The 15,526-nt window shown below is 39.3% G+C and overlaps 1 protein-coding gene across 1 annotated transcript in view; it reads left to right on the forward strand.

Moving 5' to 3' along the window:
* The window catches only part of LOC144664463 (uncharacterized), a 135,082-nt gene that overhangs the window by 43,989 nt on the left and 75,567 nt on the right, over positions 1-15,526 (forward strand). Inside the window, exons 8-11 of the mRNA XM_078525610.1 lie at positions 1,033-1,128; positions 2,134-2,229; positions 2,622-2,696; positions 2,918-3,013. Coding sequence (XP_078381736.1) covers positions 1,033-1,128; positions 2,134-2,229; positions 2,622-2,696; positions 2,918-3,013 — 363 coding nt within the window. The remainder of the gene's footprint in view (positions 1-1,032; positions 1,129-2,133; positions 2,230-2,621; positions 2,697-2,917; positions 3,014-15,526) is intronic.

Below are 15,526 nucleotides of genomic sequence, written 5' to 3' on the forward strand. Positions count from 1 at the left end.
CTCATATTTTTTTGAAATCGCATACGTCTATCTACTTCTAACGGTTTGGATTTCGTATATGGGACATTTTTTAAAGGAATGAGACTAAAAACATTCATTTGACGTCAAAAAATAGCAAATTCTTTATATGAAGTCTTATCGTTATTTTACGCATAAATTATACCATCTAAATAGAAATTCCAAGATATTTCAAAATTCCTCTAGTAGATTTTGATGAAACTTCACAGAGCTGAAGACAAACACCCAAGGTATACATAGCGTACAGGATCTTGAGAGAAAATGCGTTTACGGGCAAAAAATCGGTTCTGAGCTAAAACTTGTGTGACGTCACAGTCACATGATATTCATTCCGATCTCCAAAAAACTTATACCGTATTGCAGTTCAGTCTATGTGTAATCCATGTGATATAATGGATATGTCACTGACCGTAAGCTTTTCAGGTATGAGGGGTTTAAAGTTGGCAGGTATCACTAGAAAAAAACTTGGTCGAGCCACCTTAAGTCCTATAAATCACACTCACAAAATATGCAAATATGGCGACTGTTAATTTTTGGCTCCCAGAAGAATCATTTGTTAACAAAATTAAATTACTCTAATTTAAAGATAAAGACAAAGTAAATCAGTGTGCTATACTTTCATCTAATGGGAAGTTACAGGGACATTTATATTGCCAAAAACATGAAAACGAGGCTAGGCAGGCCAGGGTAACTTTTTCCATACAAATCTCTTAAATTTGAATGAGTCATAACTTTGCAGCCATTTAACCCAAAACACTGAAACCTTTTTAGAATAGCATAATATTTCATATGTATTGAAGTGCCACCATCAGCGTTTTAAGAAACTTGACCAAACAACAAAAAATGAATGACAACCATTTTTGCATAACCTTGGTCTATAAGTAATGTTTTGTGCTATAGTTAAAAATAGAGCGGTGTTATTTGATGGTTCTCCCTGTTTTTTACATTTTGTTATACATGAGTGTGCTCTTGTATATTTGGTTTACACTGTAATTAGTTGTATGTGTATTGTAGGAGATGTTAACCAAAGAATGGAGAGACTTGAGAGCAGTCAGCAGAGCACAGAGAGTCGCACCATGCTTGTTGAAGACAGAGTGCATCATCTTCAAGGTGATTATAGCTAGGTATTTGGTTTTTCCTTTGGTATTAAAGAATCCCGCCCACCCACTTTGCATTGCGCGCCTCTATTGTTGTTATTATCCGGGGACTCCTGATATCCGTTCCTTATATGGGCACAGATCTAAGACACCGTATCTGTGTACATGCAGAGAAAATATGAGGATTTCAACACAAGAAAACAAGATCCAGTTCAGGAACGTCAACAAATGGACAAATGGCTTGAAAACAAACTTAAAACTAACAAAATTAATTACTGTTGCTCTCTAGACTGATGTGAAATATTTTAGTAGACTGGTTTAAACAAGGAATATTTCGCTCAGAACTTACTTGGAACGACTTCATCTTCATCTGCTTCATATGATCTGCACCGTTCACGAAGGTCTTCCAGGCTTTGGTGAAGTAATATTTCGGCAAACTGGCTATTACTAAGCCCTTTGATACCAAGGCTTTCCTTCCTTTGAATCCAGAGGTCGAACGTTGATTGCCGCAGAATAATTTTCTTGGTTTGTTCCGTCTTTGGCCGACCGCGCTTTGGAACGCGAAATGCCATCCGACATACAAACGAGTATTTAAATGACAAATTGAAAGAAACCAATAAAATAGACACTCGAAATAAACCACAGATAATTACTAAAGATTTTGACGGGAGTTAAAGTAGCGAACACAGCGTGTACGCGAGGATGCGCTTGGATTGTTGACCACAATATTGAAATTATCCAAAACTAGATGTCATACAAAATGGCGGATTATGCTTTTGAGGCGCGCAATGCAAAGTGGGTGGGCGGGATTCTTTAATTACAATGGCTTTAATACTCCTACAGATGCATGTTCTTTAAGCTTTCAAGGAAGGCTGTGCCATGCAATCCTTTGTGGCTGAGTACTGAAATGTTGTTTCAATACTTAGTGCGGCTAAGTGTCTTTTTCTTGGAGTTCACATTTGGAAATCCAGTGTTCTCCTACATGTCAGGTTTTCATTGTAACTTGTATGTATCATAGGTGATCTTAACCAGAAGATGGAGAAGCTTGAGAGCAGTCACCAGAGCACAGAGAGTCGTACTCTACTGGTTGAAGAGAAGGTGCATCACCTTCAAGGTGATTATATCTAGGAATTTATTTTTTTCCTTTCCTATAAACTATATGTCTGTTGTTTAGGCTCTTAAGGCAGGCTGTGCCAATATAATCCTTCATGGCTGAGTATTGAAATGTAGTTTCAATACGCAGGTCAGCTAAGTGCGTTTTTCTCACTGGCAGAGTTCACATTTTGGAGGTCCAGTCAAGTTTTCTCTTACATATTGTCGCAGGCTGACGGTTAAACACAATGGCTTATTTACAACACAGCTCAATCAAAAATCCTCTCATCTCAACAGGCGCACGTGGCCCATAGCAACGTGACGTAATTTACAATGTGACTTGACAACGGAAGTTTGGGAAGCGGGAGGCACACATATCACGTTTACATTGTAACTTGTGTAGATGTATTGTAGGGGATGTAAACCAGAGGATGGAAAGACTTGAGAGCAACCAGCAGAGCACAGAAGACAAAGTGCATCATCTTCAAGGTGATTATAGGAATTTAATGTTTTCCTTTGATGTAAACTAAGATGGCTTATGCGAGGTATGTTCTCTGAGCTTTGAAGAGAGGCTGTGGGAATACTTTACAGCTGAGTATTGAAATGTATACTGTCAGTACTCAGCTCAGTGTGTTCTTCTCCGAATTCACATTTTGGAAATCAAGTGTTCTGTTATATGTCAGGTCTTACACATTGTATGTGTATTGTAGGTGATGTACAGCAGAGGGTGGAGAGGATTGAGGTCAGTCAACAGAGCACAGAGAGTCGCACCATGCTTGTTGAACACAAGGTGCATCATCTTCAAGGTGATTATAGGAGATAAATGAAAACATTTGACTTGCATGTAGAATAATAAGATAGGTAAGGTTTTCTTCACTTTTGTACGTTATTTCGTTTCATAATAGTATCAAGTCCTCATTGTTTGCAGCATTCATCTGAGACCTCATTACATTGACATTGTATTTTAGCTACTTTGTTTGAGTAGCTAGTTTAGCTACTTTCAGTTAGTTACAGAGATCTTTTTGCACTTCTTGTAATTTATTGAGATTTGATTGTAATGACTTGACAGGTTATCATAGCCCCATGAAATCGTGCCGTGTGTTACTCTCCTGAAATGTTGTGCAATGATAATTTTAAATTCCTTTTTTCTGTGTGCCCTCTCACAGAACAAGTGGAAGACTTAACATTATCAATGGAATCCAATGTATCCCCGTGCCAGGACAATCCCATGCAACCTGGTACGTTTGTCATAATTCTTTGCATTAAATAGTAAGATCAGTGGAATTTGTAATGGAATTTTCAAAAAGCAGAAAAAGAAATTTAGGTTAGTTCATAGTCTACTTTTTTTCAGAATCCTTTGCATTTTCATCCTGTTAAGTATTTACAATTACATTCTCCAGAGTGTAACAGCTAGACCATGGACAATTGGGAACTAGGCCTTCTATAAACAAGTTCAATTGTAAAGAACTTCCCACATACTGCTAGGATTAGTTTGCGGTTAGGTATAAGTATAAGTGAATAGAAAAGATGTTGTATATTAACTGTGGTAGAAATGCACCCGCTTTCAGTGTTAGGTGCATTGTTATCTTTCTACATCCATCTTTCAACATTGTCCTTCGACGCGCTGTTTGAAGTAAGCCAATCAAAACCAACGTATACCGGTGTTGGTTTCATGCAAATGTGCCCACAAGTTCAACAAGTCCAGAAGGTCATGCTAGTGGGCTGTGATTGGGGGATTTCGATCCGTCTCGTTTGTTTAGCATGTCGCAAGATATATGTTGATAGAAAGCCGCTATGCACGTAACACTGAAAGCGGGTGTAAGAAAAACTGTAAATCAGTCAGTGACTCAAGCTACTTGCAAAAACTTTTTTGTTCGACATTAGCCTTTAGCGTATGTTACACTCACATTTTGTGTTGCTTTTCTGTATTTTCAAAAGTGATGCTCGAGGAGGTTTTGCTTTGACCAATCCAACGAGTTGATGTTCCTGACCTATTCGTTTGTGTTACGGGTTTATGTCTGTTTATTGCAAAACCTGTATTTTAGTTTTATGACACAGTCATTTTTTTCCCAGACTATCCAGAGAAACTTGTAGAGCTCATCAGACGAGACTACAAGGGTGCTGTTCTGTGTCCCTTTCCTTGGTGTGAGGATGAACTACAACTGGAACTTCCCAACGTCTTTACAAGATTGAAGATAGTCAACAAGAAAAAAGAACGAGCAAGGCAAACGGATGACATCGTAAATATGACAGATGTCTTCAAACCACGTAAAGAATGCAACAAACCAAGAGTGGTTCTGATTGAGGGGCAGCCTGGAATGGGCAAAACCACGTACTGTCAGAAGCTTGCATATGATTGGTCTGTGGAGGACATTTCGCCTGAAGCATCGTTTCCTAAAGTGGAGATTCTGCTTATGCTTAAGTGCCGTGACATGAAGACCTCTAATATCGAGGAAGCTATTGATGATCAACTGCTACCACAAGATGTAGACAAGAAGGAAAAGGAAAACTTCTTCCAATTCATTCGCTGTAATCAATCTAGAATCTTATTGGTTCTTGATGGATTGGATGAATTGCCTCATGATCTGTTCCAGAGTCTCTTACCTTTGATTCAAGGTAAAGTCTTTTCCAATACCTATCTCATGTTAACAGCTCGGCATGAGGCAGGAATGGAAGTGCGGCGATACTGTGACACCCTCCTTGAGATTGTTGGCTACACCAGAAAAGATGCTGACAGTTACATTACAAAGTATTTCAGCAATCACCAGGATCCGAGCCTCGCTAATACAATGATCGAAAAATTGAAGAATGACAGCCATCTGAGGGAATTGACTGCTAATCCATTGAACACAGCTCTATTATGCCTTGTTTTTGAAGATACAAGAGGGAAGTTTCCTTTAAACAAAACCAAGTTGTATCACGAACTTGTTTCTTGTGCTTTAAGGAGAGATTTTGCAAAGAAAAACAAGAGAGTGCCTTTGGATCCCGTTGAGTCATGTACAGATAAACTAAATCAGTTGGGAAAGATGGCACTGGAAGCTCTTAAAGAGGATCGAATGTATTTCAGTGAAAACGAGATGAAATGCCACTCAACTGATTTCCTGCAATTATGTTTTCTTTCCCGAGAAGCCAGTGTAAGCAAAATCAGACCAACCCCTTGCTACGCATTTACGCACAAAACCTTCCAGGAGTATTTTGCGGCGTTCCACGTGGCCCATGAGCTGTTTACTGGTGACAAAGCTGGAAGAGACACCCTGTTGGCTCAGCTCAGTCCTGTTGACAAATATTGGCAGGTTTGGGAATTTCTCTTCTCAATGGTAGTAAGTAAGAGCCACGATGACGCAATTTATCTCTTGTCGCGTCTTTGTGCTTGCTTGTACCACGAGAGATCCGACAAGATAACGGAAACCAAATCCGACGCCGAAGTAAATGTTCAACGCATTTGTGCAGATCCTTCTTACGACTGGGTTAAGGATATAGAAAGGAGGAGTAAGGACGAAAACGCCGTGCAATCTGTTTTGGCTAAAACATTTAATCTTATTGCTGAATGTGAATATGGTGAGAACGAGCTAAAGGATTACCAGAAGAAAATGGTAAAGACACTGGCACGCTGCCTTCCATTGTATAACTTAAATGTTAGTAAAAATTCACGCGGTTCTCTCGTTATAAACGAATATTTAAAAGCCAACTGCACGCTGGCACATTTACGCTTGGAAGGCGACTTAGACGAGTTAGGATTAGCAGCAATCAAGGTTGTACTTCAGTCTGATCACAATCTGGCTCATTTAAATTTGTTCGGAAGTTTGCATTATAATTTCTTAGGAATGATGACCGCCGATCGTCGTCAGGTGAAACGCAGTTATTTGGAGATTGCAACTATGCAGGCTTCCGGGGCCATAGCACTCGCAAAGCTTCTTGATTCAAATCGCACTTTGACGCATTTAAATCTTAGTTGGAATTGGATCCTAGATCCAGGAGCTTTAGCACTCGCGCACATTCTTCAATTGAACCACACTTTGACACATTTGAATCTGGAATCTGCCTTGATCTTTAATGTGGGAGCCAAAGCACTTGCAGGAGCTCTTCTATCAAATTGCACTTTAACACATTTGAGTCTGCCCGAAAATTATATCAGTGATCTTGGAGCAGAAGCTATTGCAACAGGTCTTAAGTTCAATTGTGCATTACTGCATTTGGATCTTACCTACAACTGGATCGGTAATCGGGGAGTCACTGCGCTTGCTAGAAGTCTGGAGCAGGGTCCTGGTATGGATTCTAACGTTACCCTAACTTATTTGGATCTACATCACCACTTTGGCTGCGGTGAAAGAACGTGGCCTTTCGACGACTGTTATCATGATGTTCCAGTTGAACTGATTGGTGAATCAGGGGCATTAGCACTCGCAAGAGCTCTTCGAACTAATTGTTCTTTGACATATTTAGATCTTCAGGAAAATGCGATTGGTGACTCAGGAGCAGCAGCTATTGGAGAAGCTCTCCAATCAAACCGCAATCTGACTCATTTGTATCTAAATAGCAATAAGATTGGTGATCGCGGAGCAGTTGCCCTTGCAAAAGCACTCCAGTCAGAAGATACTTTCACACGGTCGAATCTACTGGAACAAAATTCTGTCGAAGATTCAGGAGTAGTTGAATTGCACTTTGCCCTTGTAAAGGCACTTCGTAGTACGTCTGGTACTCAGCTGACCCGTTTAGATCTTCATTTCAACAAGATTAGCTCGTCAGGTGCAACAGTCCTCGCAGACGCTCTCCAATTTAATTATACTCTTGAGCGTTTAGATTTGGGTTTCAACAAGCTGATTGACTGTTCAGGTGCCGTAGCCCTTGCGAAGGCACTACGAACAAATCGTTCTTTGACTCATTTGGATCTGAGAGGTGACAATATCGGTGATTCAGGAGCCACAGAATTTACAGAGACTCTTAATTTTAATTATACTTTAACCTTTTTAGACCTGAGTTTAAATCCAATTGGTGAATTAGGAGCAGAGAACCTAAGGCAGGCTGATCAGTCCATCTGCGCCCTAAAGTACAGTGAGCCGGAGAAGCACTAGAAATTTTTACAATAAGATTTAAAACACAATAAGTTAAATTAAGTCGTTAGAACCAATGAACCCTCGAAAAACGTTTGTCTGCTCGTTAACTGTCGCCGCTTTTGATCTCGAGTTAGGAATTTTCAGGTCGTCACATACCCGCAAGTCTTAAGTTCCAGACCTCTTAGAACTTGCCGTATTTCAGTTTAAAGTACGTTATTTACTCGACTAGAAATAGCTGACACTAGGTTGCCCCCGAAGTTTCGACGATGTTTATCGGTTTTTCTTTGCTGTTCATCCTTTTCTACAATTGAGACATTTGATTGGAAATTAATTTTCTATTTTGGATGATTATTAATTATGATACGGTAAATCATTTAATTACAAGAACGCAACAGCATCTTGACATCATTTTGTCATGTTTTGCTGTGGTGGGGGATCTCAGCTAGACTCAAGCTAGACTTTAGAAAAAGTCCGTCGTCTTTATTAATTTAACACGCCGGGACGGTCGACCTATCGCGACTTGCGTGGCTCGTTTTCGCGACTTCGTCGCTTTGAATGGGCCGCTTTGCGGGCTCGAATCGAACTCACTTCACTGTGGTAAATTCTTGATCTCAGCGAGGATAAACTTTAGAAACAGCACAACGTTTTAAAATTACCATTTGAGCCGGCCCAATTGTTTTATAAATATATGGGCTGAGAGCCCGAGCATGAAGAATGACATGAGAATGATCAATCTTTAGAAATAAAAGGATGTCGAAAGAATTTCTTACCTCTGTCAAAGCAAACGCCTGCCGCGAGTTTTAAATAATCACAATGCATCTCAAGATCTCTTTTGAATTTCTTTTCTTGATGCCGCATATCATCTTGTAAAATTAAAATTTCGTCCGGAAGTGGACCGATCAAGACTTTTGAAGTTTTCTCCATTCAAGTAGTTTGTGCCTGGTAAATCACGGCCGGTTGGACAAAGGCTTTCTTATCGTAAATCACGCTTCATGACAACGATCAACTTTTTAAAAGGAAAGGATACCGAAAGAAATTCTCACCTTTGACAATGAAGTCGCTCGCTTCTTGTTTCCGGTTTCGCTTGCCGCGAGTCTTAAACAATTATCTCGAGATCTTTTTTTACATTTCTTGTAAATCTCGTCCGGAGATAGACTGATCAAGGCTTTTCTCCGTTCAAGTAGTTTGCGCTTGGTAAATCGCGGTTTTGGACTAAGGCTTGCTTATCGTAAATCGCAGACAAATTTGAAGATAGGGCTTGATATGTTCGTACGTGTTCCTAGACATATTTCTTCTTCGGCCACTCAGATGTAAAAAAAAATGTGGATTTTCTTACTTCTCTGCGAGTTACTTAGTTAATTATCGCGAAGTCTTTTCAACAATTGCATTGCTTTCGGCTTTTAGACATTGTGAAATGAATAGGCCTCGAATAAAACCTCAAATTATCTTTTCAAAATTCTGCCCAACTGCAATCAACCTTTACAAGCTTCGTTTGTTTACTTGTTGTCATCTGTGCACGTGCTCACGCTTTGGGTTGTCATCATCATCCAATCATCGTTTACTTGCGTCATCACTGACCAATCACCGTACAGGCAATTTTATCACACCTACCGATACTACTTGCGGGCATTTTATCACACCTACCGATACTACTTGCGGTCGCACTTTGGCCAAGTCGAGATTTTGTCTGGTAATACCATATATACTCTATATATACGCGCGGACCATAATGATGCCTCCTCGGGTTTTGGCCTCTGGGCCAAAACCCTGCGGGGGCAATTATTAAGCGCCGCTCCCGATTAAGCGATGGGTTTGAGTGCAAAAATATTTAGAGCGCCGCCCTCGATTAAGCGCTGCATTCATTCACAACAATGCAGCGCTTTATCAGAGACTGAATTGTTCGAGGAGTCAAACAAAAAAAGCAAGTACGGTACAACTCAATCTAAACCAGCCTCGAAGATTTATTCCCCTGGATTATAATGTTTTCAGGTCGAAGTGGTTATATGTTGTTGTTGTTGTTGTTGTTGTTGTTGTTGTTGTTGTTGTTGTTGTTGTTGTTATTATTATTATTATTATTATTATTATTATTATTATTATTATTTTATAAATTTAAATTTAAAGGGTGCCGCGGCGCTCAATCGAGTAAATACGGGAATTCTAGGATTGAATTTTGTTTGTCTACAAACTTGGATCCGAAAGCCTGCTTTTGGCAGCCGGCGCAAAGACTCTAATGTAAGTAAACTGTCAATTTCATTTGGTGTTAACATGGTTCATTATTTGTATGCATAGTATTAAAAAAAAACATTAAAACGTTTTTGTAAACCAGTCTTCTCCCAAAAATATTTCAGTAGAGAAGTAGATAGCAGTCTGCTCGGTGGACTAGGAATGTACGTATATGTTTTTATTTCATTTTATGATAAGACATGATACACTACATCTCAGCATTGTGACACGTCGCATGACGCTGAAATATCCTAATCATCCCTGTATGTGACAAGTTTACTTGACGTTTTAATCGGTCTTTTCTCTTCAGGTCATGAGCGTTTTTATATATCCGGGAACGCAAACGGAAAAAGGGCCTTGCGCGTTGTCAGCGTTGTAAACCCTCGCCCCGCATCCCCCCCCCCGGGGGGGGGGGATGCTGTGAGGGTAAATTTCGACAAGCGACACGACGTTTAAACAGCGACATAGAAAAGATAATCAAAAGCCCTCTGGGCTTAGTGTCTCGTGACACTTTTCAGAGTTTAATTTATTTAAAAATAGACCGCTTTTCACGTCTATTTATTGCTTGCAAAGAAATCGAAAATTAAAAAGCGTGCATCTAACATAAAGAAACATTAAGACTCCTCACCCCTAAAATTTGAACTAAAACTAAAGCTACTTTTGTCGCTCGATAAAAGTTGCGACGTTTCATACGAAACTCTTGATTCAGGTCAATTCAGAAACCTTATCAAAAGCGATTTTCCAAGCAGCCGCCAGCATGTAGCCGTTGAACAGTTATAGGACTCCGATAACAGCAAAAAAAGAATACAGACAGATACTTAGCTGTGGGAAAACGCTGTATTGCACTTTGATTCACTAAGCATTTATCTGTCACAGATAGTTCTTAAATATCTAAAAAAAGGTCAACAAAGTCAGATTCTCCTTTGTTGTTTTGTAGTTGTGACTGATAAGAACGTTTTCAGCCTCACGTTTCAATAAACTCGCGCACACTACCAAGCAAAGTTTCCACACTTTTTATTTCACTTTTAGATATCCAATTTTTGCAATTCTTTCGTTTTCTGAAGTGACATCATCTTCGACAAATCTTTTAACAGCACTTTGACTCAACCTCGTTGAATTTAGGTCTCAAATGCTTCAAATTTGTCAAATAATTCATAAAATACGTGTATAGCGGTATCTCTCTTTCCAGTGACATTCACTTTGGGTGGCATAGCTCTTACAGCGACGAGTTGACCTTTGGCGTGTGTCTTCGTGACTGGGGAAATTTTGAACTGTTTTCCAACACGGTTTAGGGTAATACTCAAATTGAAGACAGGCAAGGGAAAAAATGTGCGCGGGATCTACCAGTTGTTTTGAATAGTAGTAGTAACCTTTATTTTAACACGATAAAAATTTAAAGCTGAGTAGCTTGTGGGGTTGTGTATAAAATTAGCTAGAAATGAATTAAAATACTTAAAAATATATAAAATACAATAAAAAGTCCTATAGTATAAAAATCAATCATATTTAAATTCCCATCTCTGCGGCGCACGCTCGAGGCGGTTATGGTGTCGAATTTAAATTCTTTTATATAATCTCTTGTTCTTATACGGTTGAACAAGTCTTTTTTACTCAACTGCGTAAAATCGTGTTCCTTTAGCTTAAAACTGAGCATGTTCCACAGAACGGAGCCTCTATGTGCCAGAGAATCTTTCGTATACCAGGTTTCGAATCTTGGCACTACGAGGCTGTGCTTACCCCGCAGCGAGTATGTATTTCGTCTTCTCGTGCAGATACTCTCAGATAGGAGTGCTGGCAGCTCATCATTGTGTCCTTTATGGAAGATCTTTAGGATGTCTGTTTTATAGTGTAATGATATGCTCTGCCACTGGGCATAAGTTAAAACTTCAGTTGAAGGCATGTGCCTAGGTAAATTAAATATAATTCTCGCTGCCCTACAATGGAGACTATTAACTGAATTTACAAGATCAGAATTAGTGCACGAACCCCACAAAATAATACCATACTTCACAGATGGCAAAATTATACTATAATAGAACTTTAAGAGGACATGTCTAGGTCTAATTTAATAGGTCTAATTTATTTGAAAAGTTTTTCTTGAGCTCCAACATATGTGGTACCCAGTTGAGTTTATCGTCGACACACATTCCTAGAAGGCGAGATTTTGTGACATAGCTTAGCACTGAGCTTCCCAGAAGTACTGGAGGTAATGGTCTTGCGATAGCTTGCCTACTGAGTACCATAGCTTCACTTTTTGTCGGATGAGGTGTCAGTCTATTATCTATGCACCACCTTTGGACCTCTTGCAATGCGTTATTTAGCGCAGCAACTGCCACATCCGCATTATCGCCGACACAATAAATGGATGTGTCGTCGGCATACATATACAGGTCTCCTTCGCTTATCGCCCCCGGTAAGTCGTTAGTAAACAAAGTAAAGAGAGTTGGACCCAGCACAGATCCTTGGGGTATTCCAGTCGTGACGGGTAGTATGTCCGATTTAACTCCGTTAAGCACCGTGAACTGCATTCTTCCGCTCAGATAATCTTTAATCCAATCTAGTAGTGCGCCTGTGATGCCGAAACTATTTTCCAACTTTTTCACTAAGATTTCATGTGATACACTATCAAACGCTTTTCTAAAGTCCAATACACACCTATACCTATAAGTTGCCACGTATCCAGCGTGGTGACCCGATGGTGTAGTGGATATCACGCCTGACTAGTAACAGGGAGACGCGGGTTCGAATCCTGCTCGGGGCATGTAATTTTTCTTTCATTTCAGAGACGTGTGTCGAAAGCCTTCTGTAATTTATTTACATCTTTCTTTCTGTTTCTAAGGCTTTCATGGCTTCATAAAATTTCTGTCTGTCGCCTAACCCAATTAAGTTGGGGGTTTAGCCATGATACACACAAATGTCTCGAAAGAAAAATGCCCTGTGGATTGACCGTGTTCGGTCCAATACACACCTATAAGTTGCCACGTATCCAGTGTGGTGACCCGATGGTGTAGTGGATATCACGCCTGACTAGTAACAGGGAGACGCGGGTTCGAATCCTGCTCGGGGCATGTAATTTTTCTTTCATTTCAGAGACGTGTGTCGAAAGACTTCTGTAATTTATTTACATCTTTCTTTCTAATCGAGCAGTCTTCCAGGAAGAAAAGACGGTTCCACGTTCGATGCTGTAATTAAAGATGTCAACAAGTGCTGGTACTATGTCGTGTACAGACTGGTTTGTGAGTGGAGCAAATGATGGTGCTGGAATGAGGCTTAAGGTGGCTCCGTAGTTATTTCGGGCGTATTCATCAGTGACATACTTTGCGTCAGAACTTTTTCGGCTTTAACGCGATGGCTTTTAAACTTTGGGAAAACTTTCATGTATCATTTAGCAATAACATGATAAAGTTTGATTGCAATGGAGAAATATATTTTAAATGCTATTGGCGTTTAACTGGACCCATGTTTTTGAACAAAATTGAATCCAAAAAAAAATTTTGCCGATATATTTTTGCTAAATTTCTGGAATAAGCTAATATTGACTTAACACGTGAGATAGCCAAGTTTCAAGAAAATCGTTGGAGTAGAAATGAAGAAATACTGGGAAATATTACACTCATCTAAATAAAACTCTTAAAATTTACTGTAATTTTATACACTTGCCGCTTCTTCACGACATAATCTACAAACCCAATATTTTGCGAAAAGCCTCCCCAATACTTGCTAACTAGAAGTGCCTAACCGATTGTCGATCGAGCTAACCGTTAAAAAGTATTCGCTAGTTCTGTAGGTCTCTGTAAACATTATAAATTGATCGAAAATCCTCGCGGACCTCCAAGGTTGCGTTCTGCATTTATTTTCGAAAATTATACCGCAGTTTTCTCTCAAACTCCTGTCACGTAAACTTCAGGGCACTACGAAAAATTTTGCATCGACTTTTGCTGCTGTGCCGTGCTGTAATTTGGAAAATTGGCGTTGGGATTGTAAGCTACTTTGCAACTGTTCTCTGGCGAAGCGAACGAGCAGTTTTGTTTATATCATTATGAATACGAAATGAGCACGTGTGACATTCATGACAAGAATACGCACTTTTGAAAGGAGGGTGTCATTTATATGCACGCCGACCATCCAAGGAGGGGTGGGAAGATATTTGTCGCATTGGAGTAACATGAGGTGCGTTAGTATTAAACGTGGGGACTAGTCAATGCTGTGATTCCAGCTTTTTTATATTAATAATCGAAGTGGATTTGCAATTTCTCAAACGTTCAAATTTACATTTTTATAACAGATTTTACAACTGTTGCACCGCTATAATCTGCTCAAACAATATCATCAGTGACACAGACACCCCCTCGACCTGATGATATCGAGGAGCTGTGTGACATTGTAAAGAGACTATATCTTAGGTGTACGTTTTTTTGAGCGGTAGCATAGTCAAGCTTAACGCACCTTATGTTCAATGGTCTAAGATGAATAAAGCGTTACGTTGTTGATTTTGGAATCATAAACAGGAAATTGCATTACGAAAACAAAATGTCATCACCTGATCACCGAAGTGTCCGTAATAAAGAGATTAAGTTATATGAATTTGTTCCCTGAGGCCAAGATTAAGTGTACATTGTCCGAAAAAGAAAAGTTCCGCATTATGGAGATTTTTTTTAAAAGAAAATAAATGAGAATTTTGTCAGGGCATCGGAGGTTGTCCGTAATAGAGGTGGCCGTATTAGAGAGGTGTCCTTATGGAGAGGTTCGACTGTAATAAAAAATGTCCGAGATAACAAAAACAGCCGAGTGCTCACCTGCTCTCTTTTTGTAAAAATCCGGACGAAAAACATTTGTATCTTTTAACTTGCCCTAAAAAGAATTGAATCGGCATTCATTTCAATTCAATGAAGAAAATGTGTTAGCTTCACTGTTATTACGCTGTTCTTGCCGCGAGTAAGCCACGCCTTCTTCGAACACTATAATTATTGATAACACAAACGTAAAGTCATGTTTATTTCGAAATCAGCTCACATTATGCTTATTAACAGATGAGCTCTTTTGTTCAATGTTCAGACCACTGTGTCAGAGATCTAAACAGGATACGGAGGGACCACTTCCCGCACCCCCCCCCCCCCCCAACAACTACAACACCAAAAAAACACCCCAAACTCCCAGTTACTATAAATGCAGATTTACCGCTGGAAGCCGAGTATTTTTAACCGCGTCAACAGTCAATAATAAACCGGTATTTCTATGCATAAATGCTTCTGAAACAAATATCCTTGTCTCTCGTGCTTAGAGATGGTCTTTTTAAACTCTGATCATTCATTGATTTTTATCTGATCGCGATCTATAAATAGGCGTCAAGCTCAAACGATGTTCATTTCACAGCAGTTTTAATTTTACTTGAGCTTCTGTATCTCGTCGACTTTCATTGCTGATAACGTGCATTCTGCCTGGAGACACAAAACTTCGTTTGGCCAAAAGGTAGGCGAAAAGATTTAGAGGAATCTCTAAGCGTGAATAGTTAAAGATAGGCACTTTAAGAATTCCTTAATTTGCATATTTGTGAAAACAGTCAGATAACACGAACAGTTGAAGTTATGTCTGACAGGTATTTTCACTAGTATAAAACCGTTCTATGACATTCTTGCATTCCTAGTAATTTTTAAAGAAAAATTAAGAATGACTCTGTTACGGAATGGGCAATTTTTTAAACAGTGATTAGGAAAATGCGAGCAACAGAAGTTCTTGTGAAACGAATATTGAATTACAATAGCGTATAATCTCGACAACAAAGTTGCCGATATAAAAATTTGGAAAAACAATCGTACGTTCAAAAATCGCCATATCTTTGGCAAAGATCATGTATTTGTTTAAGACAAGCAAAGAATACATGAAAACTGCTTATTTTAAACGACCGTAACCCTTTCATGTTACTCCCGATTATGTGCTGTTAAATGAGCTGATCCGCTGAAATGGCGCTGAAATGGGCAATTTACTACAGGTTCTATAATTTTTTATTCTTAACTGTTACATTTCCCCAACTTTTTTATTAAT

Source organism: Oculina patagonica, chromosome 1, assembly GCF_052425735.1.
Source record: "Oculina patagonica isolate OP01 chromosome 1, crgOcupat, whole genome shotgun sequence".
Taxonomy (NCBI): Eukaryota; Metazoa; Cnidaria; class Anthozoa; order Scleractinia; family Oculinidae; genus Oculina; species Oculina patagonica.